Source organism: Arachis ipaensis, chromosome B4 (genome assembly GCF_059453495.1).
Source record: "Arachis ipaensis isolate K30076 ecotype BB chromosome B4, ASM5945349v1, whole genome shotgun sequence".
Lineage (NCBI taxonomy): Eukaryota > Viridiplantae > Streptophyta > Magnoliopsida > Fabales > Fabaceae > Arachis > Arachis ipaensis.
The window spans coordinates 10,154,868-10,168,695 of NC_142439.1; the positions used below are offsets into that span (position 1 = coordinate 10,154,868).

General features: G+C 37.2%; 1 protein-coding gene across 1 annotated transcript; it reads left to right on the forward strand.

Annotated features, from left to right (window-relative positions):
* Positions 1–1,478: 1,478 nt before the first annotated feature.
* Positions 1,479–4,642, forward strand: ACD11 (Glycolipid transfer protein (GLTP) family protein). Its single transcript, XM_016342222.3, has 4 exons — positions 1,479–1,868; positions 2,409–2,581; positions 3,843–3,988; positions 4,453–4,642. The coding sequence occupies exons 1-4, from the start codon at positions 1,671–1,673 to the stop codon at positions 4,557–4,559; spliced, it is 624 nt and encodes a 207-aa protein (XP_016197708.1). The 5' UTR covers positions 1,479–1,670; the 3' UTR covers positions 4,560–4,642.
* Positions 4,643–13,828: the final 9,186 nt, after the last annotated feature.

A 13,828-nucleotide genomic window follows, 5' to 3' on the forward strand; every position in this document is an offset into this window, starting at 1 on the left:
ATTAACTTAATTTTTGTCTATCAAAATAGTTTTTAATAAATAGTTCAAACTAATAGAGTAAGTTATATATAAATTAAACTTCAATAATCATAAAATTTTATTTAATTATTTTTGTTAAAAATAGATTTCTTAAAAACAAAATCTCAATATAATATGATAACTTATAAATAATTAATTACTTAATTTTTAAACAAATTTGAGATGTTATAGAATTTGTCCATAAATTCTAATTTGATGTTTCTTTGATCTATTTTCTAATTTAACAAATGTGATTAAAAATAAAACAATAAATTTATAATTAATATAACATAATATTAAAATTAATTTAAAACATATATATCTTTTTTGGTTCCTTAAGGTGCACATGGATCCGGTGAAGCTGGATTCGACTTGATCCGAACCCGACCCGAAATAATGACCGAATCTATTTTTGAGACTCTTACCCGGTGAAATCACACCAAACTAGTTCCTAAAATGTTTGGAGTCGGACCGGGACGAACCATGTGCATCCCTAGTTCAAGTGTGTTCGGAGAAAAATTTTTTATTTTTTATTAAAACACGTTTAGACACAACAAACACGCGTGTTAGAAGTCGATGAGTGTTGTGTCTAAAATGTATCCGACACACAAACACAACAACTCAAAAAAATATGCGTACGTAATAGATTTTAATCCTCAACTATTCAAATATCTTAAAAGGATCAATTTAGTTGTTGTGTGGAAAATAAAAATTAGTAATCAATTTTAAAAATATTTTAATCAATTTGGTCTGTTCAAATTATTGTATGAAATGAGATAAGTCTAAAATGATTTCTAAAGCTCAAGTTAATAGTTATCATATTCACTTTTAAATTTGTATTTTAAAATTTAAAATCGTCTTTTAAACACTTTTTATCAACGAAACACTATTAAAAAATTAATGATACGGACTCGTTTCTGATACGCTGATAATCCCTAAACACGCAGTATTTAATTTGGCGCTTAATTTGTGGCAAAGAACATTGTTTCAATTATAGAATACATTAATCCCTCTTTCAACGTTAATCCAACCTTTTTTTCTCCCTCCCAAAATATATACAGAGACATTTTTTTCCATCGTTATTGTTCAATGACACTATTTTGAGTACATTTTCAAGGAGGAATACGAGATGTGAGTATAATTTTAAAAATAAATATGAATAATTATTAACTTGAGAAATTATTATGAAATTCGAATGTAATTTCAAACTTTAAGACTTATCTCATCAAAACGACGAAACCAATTTGATAGTTACCATTATTTTACAGAATTAAGAATAGCAATCAAATGGATCATATAATTTTCATCCAATAATCAAATTACTTCCTCTATCAATTTTAATATTATTAATTGGACAACTGAACAAGTAACTCACTTCATTTATAATTTAAAATTCAACTGGCTCCTAACTTGATAACTTAAAAAGTAAAAACAGAAAAATCAATTTGATAACAAAATCTATGAAAAGTAAAAAACTTTTGAAAAAAATAAACAAAATTATATTCTCTTTCTGTGCTAACTAAATAACTAATTGGTGCGTCTATTTGCCGCCAAGAATCGCTCTTCCATTCTCCACTCCTCTTCTTCTAAGACGCAATACAACAAACACATAGCGTGCAACTCAACCCACCACCCTCCTCCTCCTTCTTTCCATGGCGGCGGTCAACGGTGACGACAAACCGCTGCAGAAAATCTCAGACGCATTCAAGGTTTTGGCTTCCGTGGCCCAAGATTCGAAGAGCGCGGATATGGAGCTCGCTCCCTTCTCACGTGCCTGCACTCACGTCTGCCCTCTCTTTGGTTGCTTGGGCATCGCTTTCATGTTCGCTGAGAAGGATTTTGTCGCCAAGGTACGTGCAATTCCCGTTGTTATGCTCCCCCAGAATTATTTTGTGAACCAAATTTGGCAACTTTACCGGTTGATTATGTGGAGATTGGCGGTGATCTAGGGTTTCATTTTCCCAATCTTTTCTTGGGGGGGGGGTTGATTGAAATGCTGCTGATTTTTTTTGTTTAGCTGTCGTTGCTGTAACTAGAAAAGGGAATTCGAAATTTTGAATCTTGTTATGTTTTGGGAGTGATGGAATTGCTGAATTTGGGGGGTTTGAATCTCTTTTTATCATTTCTCTTGGCACTGTATATAATTAGAAATGAAGAAAATGTTATTTCTTTGGGATGAGAAAATTTATTCTTCTTGAGAAAACAAATGGGACAGTTTGGATTGGAGTAATGTTTCTGTAATTTACTTTCATCTTGTAATGATATTGAAAAATATAGGGAAATTCAACATGTGGTCTCAACACTAGAAGTAGGAACTGTATGCTATTAGTTAGCATGATTTATCAATTCGGGTTGTTTCAAAGCTCTAGTTGATTATTTGATGATAACAGGTGCAAGATCTAGCAGAGGCATCGAATTCCATTAAGACATTGCAATCTATGATTGATCAAGATGTGCAGAACAATTGTGTGAGGACGGCAGGTAGTCATACAAGAAATCTGCTAAGAGTGAAGCGCGGACTTGACATGATCAGATTGCTGTTTGAGTATATGTTAGTTGCAGAGTATGTACATCACCCATGCTCTATAGTTAGCTTTGTGGTTTGTGTTGTGCAAGTTTCTTCTATCTACAATTTTCTATATTTCTTTTGAACAATTTTAAGACTATGCTAGGCACCAAAGAGTGAAAATAGAGTGGGAAAAAAATGAAGAGGGAGCAAATTATTGTACGAGGGGATTGCTTTTTAATCCGGGTCCCTAGTTAAGGGGGAAAGAAGGAAAGATGAACAAAAGCTTTCATGCTTTCCCTTTAAATTTATCCTTATTTGTGATTATTTTTTGGTACCTGTAAGAGGTAGGAGGCCTTCTGAGGATTTAAACCTGTTAAGATTATTGGGGATTATATTTTATTTTATTTTACCGGCGTTAACACATGATGGTTGTGCATTGTGCTACCCTATGTTAAAATAAGTCTACTGCTGACTACAATCTTGGGAAGCTAAGAAAGTGGTTTATTATGAAGGTAGGCAATGACCATCGGTTAGGGGACTCCTCCTTTAGTATAAACTTTTCTTCATATTTATTGATTATCTTCTCTCCACCATTTCCCAACCAGAACTTTCATTACATACATGATTCCACGAACTTCTGATCTAGTGATCTTATAATTATTTTGGGTATCCTTGACTCTCTTATTCTATCTCCTTGGTTAAAAGGTCTTGGCCCTGTGAGTCCTCTGGATTTTTTTCTTTAAATGATTAAATCTCACTTCAAATTCCTATTTGGAAGTCAGAGCTTCCTTGAAGGTGAAATCCTTTTTTTGGACAGTAGTGCTCAATAGAATTAACACTCACGATACTTCAAAATTGGATACACATTGATTTTTGCGCTGCTCCATGGCTAATCTTCTATGGAATCTGTGGTGAGTTTTCAATGTGTCCTAGAAAGGATCAGTTCTTGTTGACTAGGTTTGTTGGTTTTGGGAGAAGTATGGAAGCTAAATCTTTGTGGTAGAGTGCCATCGATGCTATTGGTGTGTTTGACCATGAAAGTGGCCAGTAGGTCAAGTCTAATTGAGCAGTTAAACAATCATCAGTTGGTCCAGACAAGTTTTAAAGACACAGGCTAAAACAAATATAGTAATTAAAATACTATGATCATGAAATGTTCCTTAATGATGATTGCTTCCATGATCCTTTTCTTTTTTCTCTTCCTTTTTCCTTTTGCTTTTAATGGACTTATTCTTTTTGCAATGTGTATTTGTACAGGCAGAATCACTCGGTGTTAGCCTGTTATTGATCCGAGTTTCTTTATTTGTTTTGGCAGGGGAAGCTCCCTTAGGGATCCAGCTTCAAAGGCTTACGAGAAGGCATTGGCACCTTATCATGGATGGGCTATCAGGAAGGCTGTTTCTGCTGGGTTGTATACCCTTCCAACGAAGGAACAACTATTGGTGAAATTCAATGAGGATGGTAAGTGTAGAATTAAGTTTTGCTATTACATTCAATGAAGTTTAAACTCTTAGGAAGTAAGTTGAAGTTTATTTCTTGAAAGGGGATTTGAATATATATAGTTTAATACATATTACATTTATAATAGAGCACTATGACCTCAATTGATCCATGTATCCTGGCAGACCCCACCCAATAAATCAAGGCTTAGATGGTCTTCTTATTGAAATCTATTTATCATGAAATAGGAATAGTTAATAGTTGACATTTTCGTGCCTTCTAAAGTTGGCAATCACATGTCTTAGGTATATATACCGGGCTGTTGCAACTTGCCATGTATGTACTTAATAATAGCTTTTAGAAGTGTGGAACATGCAAGTATTTCTAGTTATTCAAATCTTGTTAGTAAACATATGCATTTATGATATCATGATGCTTATTTTTCTTTCTCGTTACTTAATTATAATCTCTCTTTCTTTTTTCAGAGGCGACAGCCAGAGTCCTAATGCAAAATTATGTCACCGCATGTACACCTGTACTCCAATACGTTGACAATCTCTTCATTTCCAGAGATTTGGGAACAGATTGGTGAACGATTCTTGAATAATTGTATTCAGATTATACAATGTAATTCGCTATCAGAAAGTTCATAAGATGAATAATGCATTAACTAAATTCATTTGTTGTGCAATTTATCTATATTACAATAGTTAGTAGTGTGGATTTGATAGGTATTGTCATGTGATTGGATCAACCCTAATCAAAATGGAAAATGTTGTGTGTAGAAGGAATAACCTCTCATGCGAAATATTTACTGTGGCAATCATTATCTTGATGAAATATGTGTTGCTATTGGTAATTTCTTGAGCTCAAACATACCAGTTTCTCAAAGGATTCTGATAAGAACAGGTTTCAATTGGTTTATAGGAGGAGAAGTAAGGAGTAGATAAGATGAATTTTCACTAAATTCATAATTGTTGCTGGTTGGCTGCTGATTAGCTCCTTTAAGCTAGTTTAGCAAGTTAGGAGCAGTAGTTCTAAGCTTAATTGCTGCCTATAAATACTAGGGATTAGTTAGCTCTAGTTAGTTAGAGAATTCTGTTTAGTTTGTTAGTTCAGGAGAAGAAAATTAGAGTTGGTTAGATCCAACAACATATTTCAATAAGGGATTGTATTTACAATCCCTAGTTCATCAATAAAATCTCTTAATTCTGCTAGATCTTAGTTCCTATTAACTGGTATCAGAAGTCCATGGATCTTGGTACATGTGGTCAATGGTGCAACTGCGATCACGCAAAATGAAGGGAGATTGGATGCGATGGAATTGCATTTTGACCGATTTGAAGATCTGTGTCGCACGTTGCAGGAGACGTTGCAAAGGATCGATGCACATGTGGATTCCATGGAGCAAGGGGCACGGATCCTCCACGACTGGAGTTCTCCGACGTCGCACCAGGTCATCGACGGCTCGCAAGGAAGCAGAACCGCGTCGGAGCAGTGGAGAAGACTAGAACTCCCGATTTTTTGCGATGAGGACACGATGACCTAGATCAAACATATGGAGGAGTTTTTCCTGCTCAAAGCGGTGCCAGAAGAGGAGTGACTCGCGGTGGCGACGTTCACCGTGGAAGGTTGCGCATTCACGTGGTTTAGGTGGTGGGAGGCGACGGCGCCGGTGCTTCAATGAGGAATGCAACACTACTATGGCACTTTCAACCGGAACGGCTGCAGAGTGCGTATCAAACGCTGCTGAAGCTGAAATAGACGAACTCGGTCCAGGATTATGTCGATCAGCTCGTGCTTCACGCGTGGCCTCCCTGCGGAATCGTGCCGGATTTGCTAATGGACCTCTTCTTGAACGGGCTGAAACCGGAAGTGGGTGAAGAATGTAAACTTTTTCCATATCAGTTAGTGGATGAGTTGATGGAGCTGGCACAAAAGGTAGAAAATCACAACACTGCCTTGTAAGGAGTATCAGGACACAGTAAACCACCATCTTCCAACTTCATCATTGCCAATTCACATGCCACCAAAGCTATGCACCCTGCTACAACATCCAATTCTGCAGCAAACAAGGGCGCAGAGTTGACGACGGTTCCCTCGCGATAGCGCGGATTGAGATATCTCAGCAACGAAGAGTACAGGACAAAGCCCGTTAGGGGGAATGTTTCTTCTGTGATGAACCGTACTCAGCAGATCATGTATGCAAGAACAAGGAGTTCAAGCTACTGTTCATGAAACTATAGGCTGAGGAAGGGGGCTGGTTGGAGCACGAGGCTGTTCTGGACACAATAGAGTAGCTGGAACTCAAACTTTCATGCTCCGATCCCCACCATAGGTCGTTCAAGGCGTGGGCAGAGGTGAAGGAGCATCGAGTGAAGGTGCTGGTTGATTGTGGGGCCTCAGATAACTTCGTAGCACCGGAAATTGCAGCATAATTGGGCCTGGTCATAGATACTACACCTATGTTCCGAGTGAGGGTGGCTGATCGTCGAAATTCGTGGGGTCAGGGTAGGTGCAATGGAGTTACATTAAACTTCCAGGGACTGTTCGTAGGGGCGGCGATTTTTTCCAAGCTTGATTTGAAGTCCGGGTATCATCAAATTAAGATGCGCAATGAGGACATTCACAAAACTGCCTTCCGAACGCATGAGGGACACTACGAGTTCTTGGTAATGCCCTTCAGCCTAACCAATGCGCCGAGTTCTTTTCAAGCATTGATGAATGACATCCTTAAGCCGCTGCTTCATAAGTTCGTGTTAGTCTTCTTTGATTACATCCTAATCTACAGCCAGGATGTCGAGAGTCATGCTATTTACTTGCAGCAAGTATTTTGCATTCTCACCACCAATCAGCTTGTGTTAAATGCCAAGAAGTGTACTTTTGCAGTGGATTCAATGGAGTATTTAGGCCACGTAGTCTCGGCTGAAGGGTTGGCTGCAGGCCCTAGCAAAACAGCAGCCATGCTTGCTTGGCCAGTCCCTAAGGATGTATGTGCCTTGTGGGGGTTTTTTGGGCCTCACCGAGTACTATCGGCGGTTTGTGCAAGGGTATGACATCATTGCCAAACTATTGAAAGATTTAACAAGAAAGAATGCTTTTGAATGGAACGCTAGAGCCATGGTAGCCTTTAAACAACTAAAATCCCTCATAGCAACCCTTCCCACAGGGGTGCCCGATTGTATTTCTCAGTCAAGCATTATCGCCAAGAGCGCGTCAAAAATCAGCTTACGAGAGAGAATTGATGGCGGTGGTGCTTGCTGTCTAGAAATGGCGGCATTACTTGCTAGGAAGTCATTTCATGGTGCTTATAGACCAGCGGAGTTTGAAGTTTCTCACCGAGTAACATTTAATGGATCCGACCCACCTTAAGTGGACAACAAAGTTGTTGGACTTAGACTTCGACATCAAGTACCGGTTGTGGCTGGAAAATAAGGCAACGAATGCTCTTTCGTGGCAAATTATAGCCAAGGCTGTCTCGGTAGTGCACATAAATATTTGGGACAGTATAGACATTGAGATAAAGGAAGATCCGGAGCTGCAGAAAATGGTGGTTGCCTTGCAGCAGGGGTCTGAGGATTTCCCTGATTACTTCTTAAGGAAAGGGAGGTTGTTCTATCAAGGAAGAGCAGTGTTATTAGCGAATTCAGCTCACATACCCTCCCTATCATTTGAAGCACTGAAAGATGTTGACAAAATACAATTCCAAATGTGCTTAACAATACAACAATAGGTCAATAGCAACAACAAAGCCTTATCCATTATCCCACTAGGTAGGGTTGGCTAGAACAAATGATGCTATAATGCCACCTAGAAAGAAAAGGGGGAATAAGCCCTCTGATAATTCATTCTCTCATTCTTTAGTTATTATAAATGGCTTTCTTGCAGTTTAAGACTGCAATGACTATTACATATTTCCAATTTGCAGATACCACTAAAAATTGAAGGGAATACAACGATCTATTGGAAGGGGATACAGTGATGGGTGAAGGATTATGTGGCCACTTGCTCCATTTGCCAACAAAGCAAGTATGCCACACTTAAGCCAGGGGGACTGCTACAGCCCTTGCCGATTTCGGAGAGAATATGGGAACATATCACGATAGATTTTGTGGTCGGCTTGTCCAAGGCAAAAGGCATGGACACCATTTTTGTGGTGGTCAACCGGATGAGAAAATATGCCTATTTTATACTATTATCACGCCCTTTTCTCGGCTAAGGAAGTGACTGCAGTTTTCATTAAGGAGGTGGTGAAGCTTCATGGATTTCCAAAATCCATTGTTTTCGACCGAGATAGAATTTTTATGAGCAGATTTTGATCCGAATTATTCTAGGCGGTGGGCACAAAGCTGAATACAGCACCGCATTTCATCTACAGACAGACGGGCAGACAAAGGTGGTGAATAGGTGCCTCGAGACTTACTTGAGCTGCTTTGTGAGTGGATATCCGAAGAGGTGGTTGGAATGGTTACTATAGGTAGAATATTGGTTTAACACAACCTTTAATGCTTCAGCCTGCATTACCCTATTTCGGGCCGTTTATGGGGTGCCTCCCCTAATTTTGTTCCGAGGAGAGACATATTCGTCGCAGGTGGAGGAAGTGGTTGCACTGACAGCAACCAGGGATACGGTTCTAGTTGAGTTAAAGCATCATTTGGTGCAAGCTCAGCAGGGAATGAAGCAAATGACGGATAGGAAGTGAAGGGAGGTGGAATTCGGGATAGGAGTTTGGGTGTACCTCAAGCTACAACCTTATTGAATTCGTTCCTTGGCTCAAAGGATGAATGAGAAACTGAACCGTCACTTTTATGGTCCTTTCGAAGTGCTTGAGAGGGTGGGCCTAGTGTCATATCGATTGGTGCTGTCGGATGGGTGCAAACTCCACTTGATCTTCCATGTAAGCAAGTTGAAGAAGGCCATCCCGACATCACAACAACCACAAGTTTTTCCCCGGCGATGACAGAGGATGGCGAATTAATGGTGCAGTCCAAGTGTATTTTAGCATCTAGGTTAGCAGGGGATGGCTCCTTAGAGTACTTGGTTCGTTAACAGGGTCTTCCATCATACGAGGATAGCCGAGAGGAGGCTGCCGCGCTGCGACGCTCTTTTCCAGAGTTCCACCTTGAGGACACGGTAGTTTTCTAGGGGGAGTAATGATAGGAATAGGTTTCAATTGGTTTATAAGAGGAGAGGTAAGGAGTAGATAAGCTGAATTTTCACTACTTAATTCATAATTGTTACTGGTTGACTGTTGGTTAACTCTTTTAAGTTAGTTTAGTAGGTTGGGAGCAGTAGTTCTAGGCTTAACTGCTGCCTATAAATACTAAAGGTTAGTTAGTTCTAGTTAGTTAGAAAATTCTATTCAGTTTGTTATTTCAAGAGATGAAAATTCTCTCTAAAGTTGGTTAGATCCAACAGTGTATTTCAATACACTACAAGAAAATAGAGTTATTTTAACACTTTATTTTTTAACACCATAATTAAATGTCAAAATTAATATATATTTTTGACAAATATCGTAAATGTCAACTTTTCTATGTTTTCTTGATAAATAATTTGACCGTAGAGAATTACTCCTCAATTTTGATACTCATTTGTTTTTAATTTACTCCACTATTTTTCTTCTTCTTTGGGCTCTGTTAATTTTGACATCACACTACTCTCAGTTTAGGATTATACTACTCATTCTTTATCTTCAAAATCTCAATTTATTCTTTAGTTTCAAGATCTCATTTCATTCTTTGTTAAAATTTTTTGTTGAAAATATTTTATAGTCAATAAGTGTCAAAATAAATAGTATTTTTGACAATTAATAAGTATCACAGAAAATATGTTCTCAAAATTTTCTAACAAATTATTTTTGACAGCCAATATTTATCAAAATAAGATTTAAATTTTTTTCATAATCACTTATATGTTAAAAATACTATTTTTGACAATTTTTATTTACATATTTTCATAGTTAAAATAGTGTCAAAATTTGTTTTTTTGACAAATTTTAATTTTCTTTTACACATTATAACCCTAAAAAATAATCTATATTGTTGTAGTGATAAGGGATTGTGATTTACAATCCCTAATTCATCAATAAAATCTCCTAATTCTGCTAGATCTCAATTCCTATCAGATCAACTTTATACTAGAACAACGACAAATCCAATGAAATTACGTCTTATGATATGTTTGTAACAATCTTTTATATAAATTTTGATTGGCTACTTTATTGTCCTGAATAATACAATTAAGATACTTAGTAGGGTTTTCTTAGTTCGTCATCTATATGTTCCATCTAGCTTATCCAAATAAATAATTTTCATGTCATTTATATAAGTTATATATTTCAGTGAATTTGAATATTCAACCATTTCTACTAGTTGATAGAAGATAAAAATAAAATGATAAATTGTTTCAAATTTTTTATTTAATGAAATTAGCTTTTAATTCATTTTTCGTCTTCACGCCATTTGACTATGTTGATGTAGAGTGTTAAGGTTTAAATAGGACGTAAAAAAAAGTATTATTTGAGATAAATTTAAACGATTCATATTTAGGTCAAATAAAAATATTTTTCTATCGATTAAATTATACGATACATCTATTTTTTAGGTTAGACACTAATTACTCTATAACAAATGGCATTTTTTTTTTGTTGGAAGAAAGGGGGTCAGGGATCCCAAAAGGAAACAAAATACAGAAAAACAAACTATAAAGTGCCTCTTGTCCTAAAGGAGCCTGAGTAGTCAAATAAAGAAAGCATGGTAAATATTAGGAGTTGCTACATCAAATAAGTGGAGACCTAAAGGGTGTGGATGAACTCAACATGCTGGATTTGATTCCTATGGAGGGAGATGTCTAATAAAAGAGTGTAGCAGGGGTGCATAGTCGAGAAGCCATTCTCAACAAAGTTAATCGCCATCTGGGAGTTAAACTCAATTATGATATGGTGGAAATCTTTGGCAATAACTATCTCTAAACCTTTAATAATTTTCCATAGCTCAGCATGCACAATAGAACAACTACCAATATGACAAGAGAAATCGATGATGAATCTACCCAAGTGATCTCTGAATAATCCTCTGCAGGCAGCATTGTTTGACTGACTAAAAAAGAGCCATCCACTGATCCACATTAAGTTTAATGGTCTGCTTATCGAATCAGAGGTTGATGGTTCAATTCAGTTCTCTTAGGGGTTGCCATTTGTGTAGATAGCTCTTCTGATCTCTACGCTTCTCGCTCGAATGGAGTTGGTAACTGCACTGGGATGGCTATCCTTCCCTTTAAACACTAGTTGATTTGGTGCTACCAAATAAAGGAAATGGCCACTCCAAACAAATAGGGCCAATCATGGAGATTCAAGGTGAAAAGTCTTAGAGAATACCTTGCACTAAAAAAGCCCTCCAAATGTCTTTTGCAAACTTACAATCCTGTAGAATATGTAGCATTTTCTTATCGATTGCAACACATCTCGGACAGCTAGCATTAGTTGTTAGGCTCACCCTTCTTGTCTCATTTATCAGAATAGCATTGCTCCCAACTAACCATATGAAATACCGAATACGCTCAGGACCTTGCCACTTCCAGGTAAGTTTGAAGACTTTGTCTAGGGCATTTTCTCCCCCGACGAGAGTTTGATAAGCAGACTTCGCTTGAGGAGCACGCCCAAGCTATGTGGTCGGGATTCTTCTAAGTTGAAGGTGGGGACATGACACAAATCTTGCTGATGACATCTTCCGGGAGCCAAACTTTGAGTTTATCTTCATTTCAGGCACCAAAAACAGTAAGGAACTTATTCAGAAAAGAGCAATACTCCACTTTTGATATTACCTAACTTGATGCTGCTGAAGATTGCGTAATGTAGGCACCCAGTTATTCTCCCAAAACTTGTTACGGGAGTCATCACCAGTCCACCATATGGAATTACTTCACACTCTGTCCCAAGTTGTGCAAATCCCATTCCAAAGGTTAGAATCACTTCTTTTCCTCGAGATGTTCGACAAGATGTCGTTGCCGCAATTGTATTTGGCCCATAGTACCCTAGCCCATAATGCATCATTTTTTTCTAGCAGACCCCAACCCACTTTCATCATGAAAGTATGGGTCAAGTCTTTAGTGTGCTTGATGCTTAGTCCTCCAGATCATTTGGGTTTGGCAATCTCTCTCCAATTAACTAGGTGGATCTTCCTAGTCTAATAAGTGTCTCAAAATTTTTTTTTTTGCATTAACGATCAATCAGTAGCATTGGATAAAATAGAAGTTTGCATATTATATTTAGGAATAAAGGCTAAGACAAAATTTATTAGAGTAACTCTTCCAGTTAAGGATAGGGAGGAGGTTTTCAATTATTTAGTCTTGCATTCAACTTGTTGATGATGCCATTGAAGGTGTATTTAGTAGTCTTAGCATGTAGTAAGGGAAGCCTTTTGTATTTTTCAAGGACCTCCATTCTTGGAAATTGAAGGATATTGCTTATCTCGTTTCTGACTGAGTGTTCTCACATTCTTAGAGAAAAATAGTACGAGTTTTCTTTTTGTTAATTCTCTCGCCAGAGTTGTTACAAAAGGCTTTTAGCACTTTGTTGATGATCTTGGCCTGCTCTAAGTTTGCTTCCACAAACAAAATAAGATCGTCAACAAAAGCACAAATGAGATAGCTCTGATTTCTATGTGTTGATGCGAATACGTTTCCAAAAAGTATGGCCTATGGTTGCTGTTATAAGCTAAGATAACCTTCTATACACATAACAAAGATGTATGGTGATAATGGGTTCCCTTGGTGAATTTTTCTAAAGGGTGAGAATTCATCCAAAAGCTCCCCACTCCACAAGATTCTCATTCTAGGCTTTTAGCTATTAACATGCAATTACACACTAAACTTATGAAGTTCCTAGGAAAGCCAATGTCCAAGAGCGTTTCTTTGATGAAGCTCCATTTTAGCTTATCTTAAGATTTTTCCAAGATTAATTTTAATAGTCATCCAACTTTTAGGGCCTTTTTTATTCCTCATAGTGTGAATGACTTTTTGGGTGGTAATGATGATATTGTCTGATGTATGTCTTCCAGAGACAAAAATACTTTGGGTTGGGGTAACCAGTTTCTCCATGATACTTCACAGCTTTCTTGTCAAGATCTTAGTGATAATCTTTTAAGAAACATTACATAGACTGATCAATCTCTTTTGTTTAAGGTTAGTCACATGTTCTACCTTGGGGATGAGGGTGATAAGTGTTTCATTTATCTCAATAATGCCATGCGAGTTAGCAAAAATATTATCCACTAATCGGCATATGTCAGGATTGACATGTTTCCAATTATTTTGATTAAAAAAAATGGTCTGAATATCGTCTTTTCCAGGAGCTTTAAGGCTTCACATACTAAAAATGGAGTCCCTGACTTCCTAGGGGGAGATATCCCTGCCAATCCAAACAACATCAGAGTTAGTAAGGTTTGGAAAAGCATTAATAAGAATAAAAGGAATATTAGGTAAGTCATCATGAAAGAAAGTAAAGAAAAAGAAAGTAGACATAGATTCCAAGGTTGCATTGTAAAATATTCAATACGTTTTTTTCATCTTATAAGGCTGTTACTTTATTTCTTCTCTTTCTGGCAAGAGTAGTCCCATGAAAATATTTTGTTTTTTTTATTCCCGCATTCGATCCATTTACATCTAGCCTTTTGGTACCAAAGTATCTCTTCCTAAGTCAGAATTTTTTTACATCCTCTCTAGAAGGTATTTTGAAGCTTTTCAAGAAAATAATTGCTTCCATGATTGAGACTATTAACAATTTCTTGTAATAATCTTCTCAAAATCTAGCTCTTTTTTGAAAATGTTGCCAAAACAAAAAAGTTCCACTCTTTAAGAGCT

What these genes read in the sequence shown, in the direction of transcription:
- ACD11 (XM_016342222.3), top strand. Translation starts at nt 1,671, where the DNA reads ATGGCGGCGGTCAACGGTGACGACAAACCGCTGCAGAAAATCTCAGAC. An exon ending in AGAAGGATTTTGTCGCCAAG is followed by an intron (nt 1,869 to 2,408) that starts GTACGTGCAATT and finishes TGATGATAACAG; the next exon opens with GTGCAAGATCTAGCAGAGGC. An exon ending in GGTGAAATTCAATGAGGATG is followed by an intron (nt 3,989 to 4,452) that starts GTAAGTGTAGAA and finishes TTCTTTTTTCAG; the next exon opens with AGGCGACAGCCAGAGTCCTA.